General features: G+C 47.7%; 1 protein-coding gene across 1 annotated transcript; it reads right to left on the reverse strand.

The window, feature by feature from the left end:
* Positions 1-6,133: 6,133 nt before the first annotated feature.
* Positions 6,134-13,301, reverse strand: rbm15b (RNA binding motif protein 15B). Its single transcript, XM_044182851.1, has one exon. It carries the CDS (start codon positions 12,558-12,560, stop codon positions 10,029-10,031), a length of 2,532 nt encoding a protein of 843 aa, XP_044038786.1. The 5' UTR covers positions 12,561-13,301; the 3' UTR covers positions 6,134-10,028.
* Between the last annotated feature and the right edge of the window lie 116 nt (positions 13,302-13,417).

A 13,417-nucleotide genomic window follows, 5' to 3' on the forward strand; every position in this document is an offset into this window, starting at 1 on the left:
ATGTCTGCCTTTACTCTGGAACATTATTAAAGACTGCTGACTGGCTTTTGTACGTGAGCATCAGATCTACAGATAGATTTCACACACACACACACACACACACACTTTAGATTCATTAACCTTCCCATCTGCAAACAGACTTTTTGAATAACACTGTAGTATAACTTGAGAACGCCTTGCTTAAAAACAAAAACATCAATAAAAACACCAAATAGTTCACCAAGATTAATGAAGGAAAGCTTGCAAATTAATGGGGAAAAAACACTTCGTGGAAATGCCACGCCAAGCGAATCTAATACTACATTAGGACTGTTACCTTTCATGAACAGGAAACTTCGGCACCTCATAGCAGGAGCCACCACAGCTCAGGCTGCTGCTACAGGTTGAACAGTCAGTAACCAGGTTAGTGCGCAGGCGCAGGGGGGAGCCAGAGGCTGGGCAGAGGCTCTCAGCTGGGGGTGCTGTGTGAATAATCTGTGTTTCATACGCATGTGATTTTTAGTGAAAGCTGTTTTTTTTTTTTTTTTTGTTTAAAGTCCAATCACACCGTCACATTCCGGTGCCACGCGCTACTAGAACGGGAACCAAACGCGTGCCAGTCTTGTAACTACCAGGCCCCGTTACGCACAGCGGACAAGAACAGAAAATGACTTGAACCCGGGGGGGGACGTGCCAGTCTTGCAGCTATCGGGCCCGTTACACACAACACAAATTAACATACAGATAGTTAAAGGTCCATAAGCCCATCGCGCACAAGAACGCGTCCAAATACGCACAGTATCTGAACCGGTTTGCACAACAACACAGCCAAACACATGTCCACATTTTACATACAATACAAAATTACTGTTTAATGCTCAACTGCTCGGCGGCAGCTCATAATAAACCAGGCGCTTACCCTGAGCTGGGGTCTCCGGCGGCGTTACTCCAGGAGATAGAGTCCCTCACGGTGTCCAAAGCCTGGGATCGGTGCGTCGGTCTCCTCTGCGTCACGGTGGACCGGTACCATGTTCTCCCTTTTCTGGACTGGTCCCCCCAATCAGTGTCATCTTCCAGCAGATTCAGTGTGGCCTGGAGAGTGCGGCACAGGCCCGCGGACGGAAAGCGACTCAAAAAAGCTGTTTTTTTAAATCCGGTGACTCCCCAGTTACAGCAGCAACACCCCGTGAAAAAGTCCAAAGTTTCGGCCACACTGCTCACTTCGCAGGCGACTCCCTGGAGGACCGGGTCCAGCTCTTTAGGGCCTGGACTCCTGAAAAGCACCCGGACTTAATGACCCCCCATCAAGGCAATACGCTCGGCCCCAAAAACAGATGCTTGGTGCAGGAGAAAGAGTGTCCTGGGCATTAAAACATCCCGTAAAATAACCAGCGACAACGCGGGCAAACCGTTGGACACCTTCACTTGTTTACGGAGACCACAGGTGCGTTCCTGCGGGTCAGAACGTATCCGATCACGTGGGGCGTCACCTGTGAACGGGATCTAACGGAAACAGTAGCTCCAAAAACATGTCGCGCGGCTCCCTGCTGTTTGGCACGAGCGTCAGAAAGCAACAAAATAATAAACAAAACACAAAACCCCGTGCGCTCTGCAACGCCATGCAGCCACTAACACTTACTGTGTGTGAATGCGCGCTTGAACGTTTCAGTCCCAAAACGTCTTCCGGGTTAGAAGGCTCCTCGTGTGCAGCCGCGGGCCTCTGAGGGCTGTTTCCTTTTTTCTGGCCAAAACTAGTCCTGGGTGTCTGCGTGCTTTCCTGGACCCGCTGGCCTTCAGCTGAGCTCTTTTTAGAAGCCGGTGGCTCACCAAAGAAGGCCGAAATACTTCTCTGTGCCGGTGTGACAGCAAACGTTAACTGCTTTGACCATGATGCATTGCTTGGTGTTAATTAATACGTTTGTGTTTGCACCTGGCAGAGGGCGGTGTGATGGGTGGAGCCGGTGCAGTAGAACGTGTACAGGACCGGCGAGTGTAGTACAGGTATCGCAGTAGTGTATAGAGGGTAAAGTGACATCCGGCTCAAGAGTTCGACAGTCTTATGACCTGCGGGGTGAAGCTGTCCCTGAGCCCGGTGTTGAGGGGCCGGATGCTGCGGTAGCAGATTGTGGCTGGGGTTGGTTGGGGTCTCTGACGATCCCGTCGGCCTTCTTCTGGGTGTAGAGGTCCTCCGTGGACGGTGCCATATCACCACCCTCTCAGACAGACAGACAGACCCTGTCTCTCCGTCCACCCTGAAGCACTGGGCGGATCGGCCCTCTCCACTGGTCACGGACATCTTCAAACACCTCACTGGAGACATACCAGTCTGCGTCAAGACCTCCACCATTATCCCCGTCCCCCAAAAACCAAGGACCACAGGACTTAAGGACTACAGACACGTCACCCTGACCTCTGCGGTAATGAAGTCTTTTGAGCTCCTTGTGTTGTCCCACCTCAAAGCCATCACAGACCCACTCCTGGACCCCCTGCAGTTCGCCCACAGAGCCAACAGGTCTGTAGACCATGTAGTAAACATGGCCCTCCACTTCATCTCCCAGCACCTGGACTCCTCGGGAACCTACGTCAAGATCCTGTTTGTGGATTTCAGCTCCGCCTTCAGCACCATCATCCCGGCTCTGCTGCAGGACAAGCTCTCCCAGCCGAGTGTGCCTGACTCCACCTGCAGGTGGATCACAGACTTCCTGTCCGACAGGAGGCTGAACGTGAGGCTGGTCTCTGACTCCTGGACCATCAGCACCGGTTCCCCCCCAAGGCTGCGTCCTTTCCCCCTGTACACCAACAGCTGCACCTCCAGTCACCGGTCCGTCACGCTCCTGAAGTTGCGGACGACACCACCCTCTGATGGCGACGAGTCCTCCTACAGGTGTGATGTTGACCACCTGGTGACCTGGTGCAGTCAGAACAACCTGGAGCTCAACGCTCTAAAGACAGTGGAGATGATCGTGGATTACAGGAAGAGCCCAGCCCCACCCGCCCCCCATCACCCTGTGTGACTCCCCTTCCGCTTCCTGGGCACCGTCATCACCCAGGACCAGGACCTGGAGCTGAACACCAGCTCCATCACCAAGAAAACCCAGCAGAGGACGCACTTCCTGCGGCAGCTGAAGAAATTCAACCTGCCGAAGACAGTGATGGTGCACTTCTACACCGCCATCATCCAGTCCACCCTCCCCTCCTCCATCACCATCTGGTGCGCTGCTGCGACCGCCAAGGACAAGGGCAGACTCCAGCCGTCATCGTCCGCTCTGCCGAGAAGGTGATTGGCTGCAGTCTACCTTCCCTCCAGGACCCGAACGCCTCCAGGACTCTGAGGCTGCAGGACAGGTTGTGGCTGACCCCTCCCACCCTGGACACGAACTGAATCAGACGCCCCCCTCCGGCAGGAGGCTGCGCTCCGTCAGGACCAAAACCAAAACAGTTTCTTCTCAATTCTCAGTGCGTTACATTAACGCACATTATGGATTACTATCTTGCACATTGCACACATTCCTTATACTTCATACTGTGAACTTTTACACATGCCCCGGTCAATATTTTGCACGTTCTTGCACAAACTGTACAGCTCTCTCATCTCTAAAAACAGTAATATTGTACATATTTTTGTACAATATTGAAAGAGAGAGAGAGTGTGTGTGTGTGTGTGTGTTAGCAAGTTATGTGACATTACTGTCATGTCTTTATTTTGGCTGGAAATCTATTTTAATCAGCGCTTCACCTGGAAGAAAACACGAATACTTTTGGTTGTATTCAGAACATGGGGCGGAGGTGCGCTGCAGCCTCTTGTGGCCGGAACGAGTATTACAACAACAAAAACTCACCTGCTAAAACTTTTTTTTTTAAAAACCTACTTTCACAGATGCAAAAAAAAAAGTAACTTAGAAAAATTAACCTGGCAAAACATCTTTTTCACCTGTTCTTTAGTCTTAAACACAGGAGAGAAAACAGTTTATATCAGACTTAGAAAATGGATCACCAGAATTTATTTTATCACCAGTAAACCCCTATTCATATAATATCATAATTTATTGATTGATTATATTTTGTATTGTATACGATTTAAATAAGTGTGAAGTACGAAGTGGATTTACCGGTTGATGATGATACGGTATAAGTTAGTCTGTTTGACCCTAGGTCACTAAACTGGACATTGATCATTACATCTCCGCCATAATTAATAATAATTGTGCAATATTCTGTTTACTACTCCCGTGCAATTTTAGTTTTCCCTTGTTAGTTTTTCTTATTTATTGTATTGATATTATATACCTCTATTACTCTCGACAGTACATGCACCTCTGCTTATTACTTATTACATATTTGGTGACACTGTATTATTATACTGTACTTTCATCATCCACCGGTAAACCCACTTGGTACTTCACACTTATTTTATCTTATACTTATACCCACCTGGTACTTCATTTATTTTCGGACCTGTTTTTATAGTTTTTATAGTGTATTGTATTTTTTTACTAGTGCTTTCTCCTGTGTGCACTGACGTAAAGGCGAGCTGCTGTAACAAAGAGTTTCCCTTCGAGGGTCAATAAAGGATTTCTGATTCTGATAATAATACAGTGTAAATATAAGTAATAAGTAATAGTGCATGTACTGTCAAGTTAAGTGTAGCTTATTAAGATTATTATGAGACGGAGGATATTGCACAGCTGTAATAGTAGTATGAATAAATATAGAACATGTAAATACTCAAGTACAAGTAGCCTACCTGTAATTTATATGCAGGCCGCTTGAGTAAATGTACTTAGTTACTTTAGAGTTGAGAAATGCTGTGAAGTTAGTTAGAAGTTAAAATCAGTTCTGAAGCAAACAGGTTGTCACACAGGACACGGAGGTAAATGCAGCGACGAGGGAGTTTTATTGCAACAGTATGAGCAGAACACAGGTGTATATCTTTAGAGTCTGATCTCCAGTAGCAGTCCGTCCTGTTCCTGGAGGTGACGGGGAGCAGGAGACAGACAGGGAACCCAAAGTAGTGAAGTCAGTCAGGTCGAACCTCACGGTAGGTTTGAGACCAGAAAGCGAGCGAACCGGGGAAGTGTTGCTTTATAGTGCAGTGGGTCGATTGGTGGCAGGTGTGTGTAATCAGTATTCAGGTGATTGTTATTAATCAGCCAATCACGACTTCGTGAGTTCATTTCTTTCCTCTACAGTCCACAGGGAGACTCAGAGACTTCAGCAGTAAAATAATGAAAAAGTTGGATTAACACTCAGTTTCCCCTCCTTCTGCTCGGTCGAATCAAACTGGTCTGAACTGACTGAAGACTCTCAGCTCAGCAGGGTTGCCTCCCTGTACCTGGATCACCTGGTCAGTGTTGCCCCGCCCCTCTCCATTTACAGGAAATTAGCTGAGTGTGTGTGTGTAGTGCTCACACAGATCAGCTTTTTAACATGATCTGTTCATGAGCGTCTCTCTTGACTTGAACAGACTGAATTACAATGGGACACGTTCCATTATCTCATCTTTATGTAAATAAAAAGTACCTTTCTGTAACGTTTTCATGGAACAAAAACACAGTTGAACTTCAGCTCCTTCATGTTCCACTGGATGCGGAGCTTCCTGCGTGACAGGAGACGCTCCGACCCTCAGCTCAGTCCTGTCGTCCATTAATCCCGGGGTTGGTGGTTCGATCCCCGGCTCCTCCTGTCTCTGTGTGTCCAGGTGTCCTTGAGCAAGACGCTGAGCTCTCAGGTGTGGCCATCGGCGTGTGAACGAGAGGCCAACTGTAAAGCGCTTTGCCCGTTAAGGCAGAATAAAGCGCGGTATAACCATTACACAGAAAAGCATCAATGCGTGTATCAAACACATGCAAAAGTGACATATTTCCAGAGAATGTGTTTTATCAGGAAGTCCCAAAACATGTGGCGTTACCTGTCAGCCAGGACATTTATGTTGGAAACGCCTATGGGGAGTTGTATAAAATCTATGCATGAATTTATAATTAATAAGCCGACGAGGTTCTTTTATCCCCCAATATAAAACATAATGTGAAGTACGGGGTTAAACTCCTAGTTTCAGTAACTTGTACAGGTGTATTTATTAAACGTGCTAGAAGAAGCACTGCACCTTGTGACAGACAGAAAAGGTGTGACAGACATACGACACCACAGCATCCGGTCTTTTAGAAAGAGCATAAAATGTTTATTCCATTTTTTCAGTACAGAATACATGTTTCTATGTTGACACGAAAACAAAACCAAAGAGGGAATCTGTGTACAAAAAAACCGACTGGACGCCACCTGGTCTGAGTAACGTTATCGGTCATAACGGCACGCCACGAGTTTACATGAGACAGGAAGAGGGAAGCGTTTTCACAACCTGTTGTTCGTCAAGGGAATTTAGTATAAAAAGTAGTGTTTTTATATTCTTTAACGGCATATTGTACAAAACTGGTATATTTATATGACTGGTGCCATGCAGTTTCAGCGTTACACGACCACATTTCTTCCAAGCTTTTCTGGCCGGCCCCTCCTGACAGCTTCACCGTCTCCACGTCGCTTTTCTTAAGAATAACTCTATTTTTTCTTAATCAAACTCATTCAAGCCAGAGATCCAAAACCGCCGGACCGAGCAGCTTTCAGACAACAACAGCTACGCTGCAAAAGTGAGAAGCTGCATGTGCGAAACAAAAGTTCAAAGAAAATTAAAAGGTACTTTTAAGACAGTAGGCTGGAAACAGACTACCTCGTCACGCCATCTATGAAAATGGTAGCTACCAGTGGTGGAAGAAGTACTCAGATCCTTTACTTAACTAAAAGTAGTAATACTAGTATTTAAAAATATTTCTTTACAAGTAAATTGCATCTGCATTAAAAACTACTTACATGATTTAAGTAAAAGTACAAAAGATACAAAGGAATTAACAGCAAATTATACTTAAAGTATCAATCCGTGATGAATTAAAGTATGAATCCTTTCATATATATATATATATATATATATATATTTTATAGGATTAGTTTCACTGATGCAAAAAAACAAAACGCCTGTGTCTTGAAACAAGAGAGAGGAAGACGGGTTGCTGAGAAAGAGCTGAGTTTTACAAAATTCTTGAAACGAGTTAATTTACACTGAAAACAGATTAAAATATTCCCACTACACTAACAGGAAAACTTTAACAGCTCATTTCCAGGATAAAATTACTTCTTTTGCTGAAAAATGGATCGTTTTACAAGCTCATCATATGTTTAAATGACAAAGAATCTGCAAAATAATAAAAAAAAACAATTTGCTGTCAGATAAAGCGGAGTAAAAAGCACAATATCTCTCTGAAGTGGAGTAGAAGTAGAAAACGGAATTACTCAATTAAAGCATAAATACCCGAAAACTGTACTTGTTCTCTTAATAACTTTCCACCACTGTTAGTTACTATTACTGCTGCAAATCAGACAGTATGACTAAAAGAACGCAGCAGACGCGGTATTTATTTATTAATTAATTAATTAATTAACACTCACTAATAACAGAATAATGAGAAATGATGCCATTTAAAACAGTGACATTGCCTCATAAAGGCTGACAGCATAAACAGTTACAGCAACAGGTAGATAATACCTCAATGTTTGTTCTTTAGAGCCGAAATGATTAGTCGATTGGTCCATCGTCTGAAATGATCCACCTACTTGGAACGGTTTTTCAATGGGAAACATTTTCTAGCTTCTGCGGTGTACGGACTAACTGCTCCTCCGTCTCACGTGGCAGTAAACTGAATATCTTTTAAGTGTTGGTTGTTTAAGTTTGATCAATTAAACAAAGAAATAATAGTTTCTGGAGCCAAAGAAGGACAATTAGAAGTCAGTCGCCAACGTTAAAGACCACGGGCCAGGCCGGAGGCCCGGGCGTAGTCGTGGACTCGGACCCACAGCACGCTTCGTGTTCGTTTTCGTGCTGCTGAAAAGTGCCGTACAAATACAAAACAAGCAAAAGGATACTGTGATCTGCAAAATGGACTTTCTTCTGACATTTTCTAGACCAAATGATTAATCAATTTTAAAAAGTTGGCAGATGAACTGGTAATGGAAATAACCGTCAGCTGCAGCTCTGGTCTTTTCCACTCGCAGACCGCGTACTTTAGGATCTAGATGTGTTTTGTGCGTTTCAGCTTGTCGCTTCTAGTCATCTTGACGTTTGCACACATTTAGCCGTTTGTGTCGTAAACAGATTAAAACAGCAGCTTTATCTTCGGCCAGACGTGTCCCGTGATTCCCGATTAGCCCTGACGTCACTGAACAAAGCGTCTGCTGCTCGTATTTAAAAAGAGGCTGCTGCCGTTGAAATCTGAACACCGTCGGACGCAATTCCCTCGTGAATTTTGAGACATTTTCAAGCTCTAATCAACCTTTGTGTGGCTTCTGTGAAACAATAATAACAACAACAAGTGGCACGCAGCTGAAACGCCGCCGTGTGACGAGAGTTCAGACTACGCGAGGTTTTGCACGTCTTCCACGTGAACGACGGTGTTGTCGTGGAGAAAAATGTCGCAGGTTAAAACGCCGCTGGACGTCCGCGTTTCCACGGCAAAGGTTTCACTGAACTTTTACACGGCGACGACGCTCGTTTCCACGACAACATAAAAAGCCTACGGCTGCCGTCTCCGGTGTTATTTTTCTCCAGCCTCTAATATTTCATTCATGATCATCTGGGTGGGAAAAAGTGGTTTAAATCTGTTTTTTTTTGTCTGTAAAATATTATCTTGGCACAAACACCGAAGTTCAGTTACATAAATCCCAAGGGAGCGGTGCTAAAGACGCATCTCGAGATCGCCTGTGTTGTTTGTATATTTCCAGAGGTAATTGAAGAGCTTCTGAAACGCATCACTTCTTCAGATTTCTCAAAAACACATCACTGTTTTATTCAACTAAAACTGCCTGTAAATGATGTTCGCATTAAGAGAAAGAAGCGGGACTGAGACGACGAAGACATTACTGAAGCTAAAGCGATGGCAGGTGAGAAGAACCTGGAGCATGGATGGATAGGAGATGGATGGATCGATGTATTAAAATTGGAATAAAAGTCAGTATACAATATAAAATCCGAACCAGTGATATGATCAGACCTCGCGTGAACGCGTGTCTCCAACATCTCAAGTGACGACAGGTTACTGAAGGGGAAGCGTACATTTTTTAGACTGACAAAATGTAACTTTGTCTGTTCCTGCATGCAACAACACACCAAAACACACTCACGCCTTTCAAAACGAAAGAAGAAACTGGAATGGTTCAGTTCATAGAAACACTAGCTATGTAAAATACACAGTCACAGGGGGACGGGGTCAGGAAATTCACTTTCGTCTCTACTGGCTGCGCCGGCTGGCGCTTTTCATGAAAACTAAAAAAAAACACGTCACGACAGTCTCAACCTGCGAGCAGAGACCAGTAGAGACCAGTTAGAGGAGACAAACTGGAGAAGGCTGAGACAGACTCAGCTGGCATCGCTTTCCCGTTCGGTTTACAGTACAGTCACTTCATATAAAACCTCCCACTCCCTTGTACATTGGATACACAGAACAACGTGGTAAATTCAGATAAAAAGGAAAACAAAAAAAGACAAATAAAGTAAACGAGCATAAAAAAACAAGCCCCTCAGATTTAGTGTTGTATGTTACAGCTTAGAGTACAAAAGTAACAGTGCTGCCTGTATGTGCAGCAGGCTTTTACTTTTACATCCTCTCTCCTTTAAGTGTTTTTCATTACAGACCTTTTTAAAAACGCTCGATTCCCCCAGAAACCCACGATGTAAAATCATTCTTGTCCGTCTGTAAATGCGACATCCAGCTGAACGTCAGCGAGAGAGGGAGACATAAAGTAATAAATGAGGAAGAGAGAGAGTAAAAGAGAGACGTAGCGTACTTCTTTCTGTGTTTCATATATAAGACACTGAGTAAAACAATAAAATGCATCTTTCTAAAAAAAACAACATGGAAGTATTTGTAGTTTCCTCTCAGTTCGCTGTGTGTGTGTGTGCATGCTTGTAAGTGTCTGTACATGTTTGTACTCTTCTTCAGTGTAATAAATCAATTAGTGTCATTAACGATCACAATAACCATGTGCTCCTCGTCCATATTACCCACAGTCCTTTTGGCAGCCTGCAGGTACTGTTGCGAGAACACTCCAGGAGGGAAGGCATACAGCATCGCCCCAGGCCCCCCCTCTTTTACGGCGGGCAGGCTCACGACTCCAGCTGCTTCCTTGTTCCGCAGGTAGGTCACCAGGTGGCGAAGCAAGCGGACCTGCAGCCCCGGCTCGGGGGCGGGGCCCTGGCGGTCGATGGGGCCCTGGAGAGCCAACAGGATGGCGAACCCGTCGGGCCGCCCGAGCTTAATGCGGCGCGACACCTCGTCGAGTCGGGTCTGGTCCATGCGGAGCCTCTGGACGATCTTCAGCTGGCTGGGCTGGTTCTGGCTCTGCAGCTTCAGGCTGTCCTTCATCATGGCGTTGAAGAACGAGGAGCCCCCCTCCAGCATGTACAGGTCTGTGGGAAAACTGCTGTTCTTCAGAGCGAAGAAGCCGTGCCACATCTTGGAGAGCGAGGCCTGGGCGAACTCGGACAGCGTGCTGGGAGAGGAGGAGGAGGAGGAGGAGTGCGTGTCCGTGTGGATCGCGGGAGAGCTGGCGGCGATGATCTCGCTGTTTCGATGGTGGTGGTTGTTGAGATGCTCGCCGGTGGACCTCTTGCTGTGGTGGCGGCCGACCGGTGGGTCTTCTTCGTTGGCGGCGGAGTGCCGTCCCCCTGCGCCGCTGTCAGGGGAGTGGTCTCTTGGCTCCGTGGTGGAGTCGGGAGCTCGGACCCGCGCTCGGTCTGGGCTCGCATCGGGAGAGACGGCCCCTAACTGACCTCGAACCCTCGACCTCCCCCTCTCCTTCTCCCTCTCCCTCTCCTCTGCCGGCCTGTCGGTGGACGGGCTCCTGCTCCTCCTCCTGTTCCTCCTCTCCTCCCTCTCCTTCAGCCACCGCTCCCTGCTCCTGCTGCGGCTCCTCGCTCCTCTCACGCTCCTCCCAAACGCTTCCACTCCCGCCGCTCTCCTCTCCAGGCTGCGGGTGGGGCTGGTGGGGTAGTCTCTCTCCAGCAGGGCCCTCTCTCTCTCCCTCTGGGAGAGGAGGCTGTGGGCGGGCGGCGACGAGCGGTCCCTGGCTCCCCTCAGCTCTCGCTCCAGGCTGCGGTGGCGACTGTAGGTCTCCCCGAGGAGGTCGTAGTGGGAGGGGGGAGCGACGGGGGGCTGGTAACCAGGAGGAAACGCGCGGGAGGGGCTCTCCTCAACTTTAGCAAAGTCCACCCTCAGACGCCGCTCGGGGCCACCTAAAGGGAAACCCCTCATCTGGGTGCAGGCGGCTTGGGCAGCGTCCAAACTTTCATACTGGATGTAAGCAAAGCTGTCCCCCTTAACGTAGTCGATATTCCTTATACTTCCAAAGCGGTCGAACTCTCGAGCGAGGGCGGCGAGGGAGTTTCCAGGCCCAAGACCGCCCACCCAGAGCCGCGTGGTGGGGTTAGCTTTGCCGTAGCCGATCTTTATTGGGTTGCCCCCGATGAGCCGCCCCTGCATGGCCACTTTGGCCCGGTGGGCCATGTCTAGGTTCTGAAACTTCACAAAAGCATACGCCCCACCCTGTCCACGAGCCGGGCGTTTAATCACAACATCCTCTATGATGCCGTACTTGTCAAAACCCCTCCTCAGTTCCGCTTCTGTGACGTTACCATCCAAATTTCCAATAAAGAGGTTGCTGGTCGCCCTCTGGTCATCCTCCGGTTTTAAGTCCTCCACCACTGGCATCGGAGGGAAGCCATAGGGCCTGCCCCTTTCATCCAGCATACCGTAATAATCCAGAAGCCTCTCCCTGTCTCTGCTGAGTCCCAGGGTCTCCAAGGCGTAGTGTCTGGCTCTGAGGTCTCTGATGTTGCTCACGCCGGGCCCCGGCGGGGAGAGGGAGCGCTGCCGGTAGGGGTACGGCGCGTGCAGGGGCAAATAACCGGCGTCAGGCGGTGTGACGCTCCGCCTCCTCACGTACATGGGTTCAATCTTAAGCTGTCGGTCACCCAGAACTAACCTGGCGGATTTAGCGTGCCTGGCCTCTTTGGCGTCCTCCGGGTGCCGGAAATTCACGTAGGCGATCCGGCCCAGCTCCGGCGTGTGCGACAGCTTCACGCTGACGTCCCCGAACTTTTTGAACTCGTGAAACAGCGCGTCCTCCACGTCCTCGTCCGAGACCTGCGAGCCGAGGTTGCTGATGAGCAGCGTTTTGTACTCCAGGGTGCCCGGCCTGGCGGCGGGGAGCTCCGCCGCCGTGGTCCGCAGCGGCGGGCGACCGAGGAGGCTGAGCTCATGTCGGTGGTGGAGCTCCAGGGCGGCCGCTCGCTCCTCCCGGAGCCGCGGCTTCTCTCGCTCCCTGCTTCGGCTCCGTCGGTGATATCCCCGGCTCTCCGCCAGCAGCAGAGCCAGGGGCGGCGGTGGCAGCTCCTCTCTCCGCGCGCTCTCTCGTTCCCTTTCCCGTATGCGTTTAGCGAGGGCCCTGGACGGACTAGTCTCTCTCCCGGCCTGCCTCTTCATTTTCAAAGGGTGATGGAGCTCAAACTTTTCGGTGCTTGCAACGGGAATCCGGCCTGGAGAGCGAATCCCAGGGGTGTTAGCAAAAACAACGTGGCACACGGCGGCCCCGACAAAAAAACGCTACCACTCCAGACGCCGAACACTTGCATATATATCGAAATAAAAGCATAAAGTCGTTTAAAAACATGTCAGCATCATAGGATCTGCACCTACGCCGCCATCTTGGACAATAGGAATGTGCGCTTTTCCTTTGGAGGGCGGCGGAGACGGCGATGACGCCTGTCGGCCGCCGTCATGACGCGTCATGACGCGTCACGCTTTGTTTTGGACACCGGGACAAACAACAATAAATAAAACAATACATTTTATTTTATTAGACTACTTTATTTATGTGAGACGTGCATTTTAAATCCCGTGTGGGACCAAGAGTCGTTTACAGAGAAGAGATTTTTAAAATGAAAAAGATAAGATAACTTTATTGATCCCACACACCAGAGAAAATTCACTTGTTACAGCAGCTCAATAGTCAAAAATACAAATATATATATATATATATATATATATATATACAAATAAAAGCTATATACACTGACAGAATGGACAGAAGTCATGTTTTTATTTAGCTAGTTTGAACTACATACACAGTTAGCTGGTTTTAACTGGTTTATTTAAAGTTAGCTAGTTTTAACTGCTTTATATACAGTTAGCTAGTTTTAACTGCTTTATATACAGTTAGCTAGTTTTAACTACTTTATATACAGTTAGCTTGTTTTAACTACTTTATATACAGTTAGCTGGTTTTAACTGGTTTATATACAGTTAGCTAGTTTTAACTGCTTTATATACAGTTAGCTAGT

This window comes from Siniperca chuatsi, linkage group LG2, assembly GCF_020085105.1.
Source record: "Siniperca chuatsi isolate FFG_IHB_CAS linkage group LG2, ASM2008510v1, whole genome shotgun sequence".
Classification (NCBI taxonomy): domain Eukaryota; kingdom Metazoa; phylum Chordata; class Actinopteri; order Centrarchiformes; family Sinipercidae; genus Siniperca; species Siniperca chuatsi.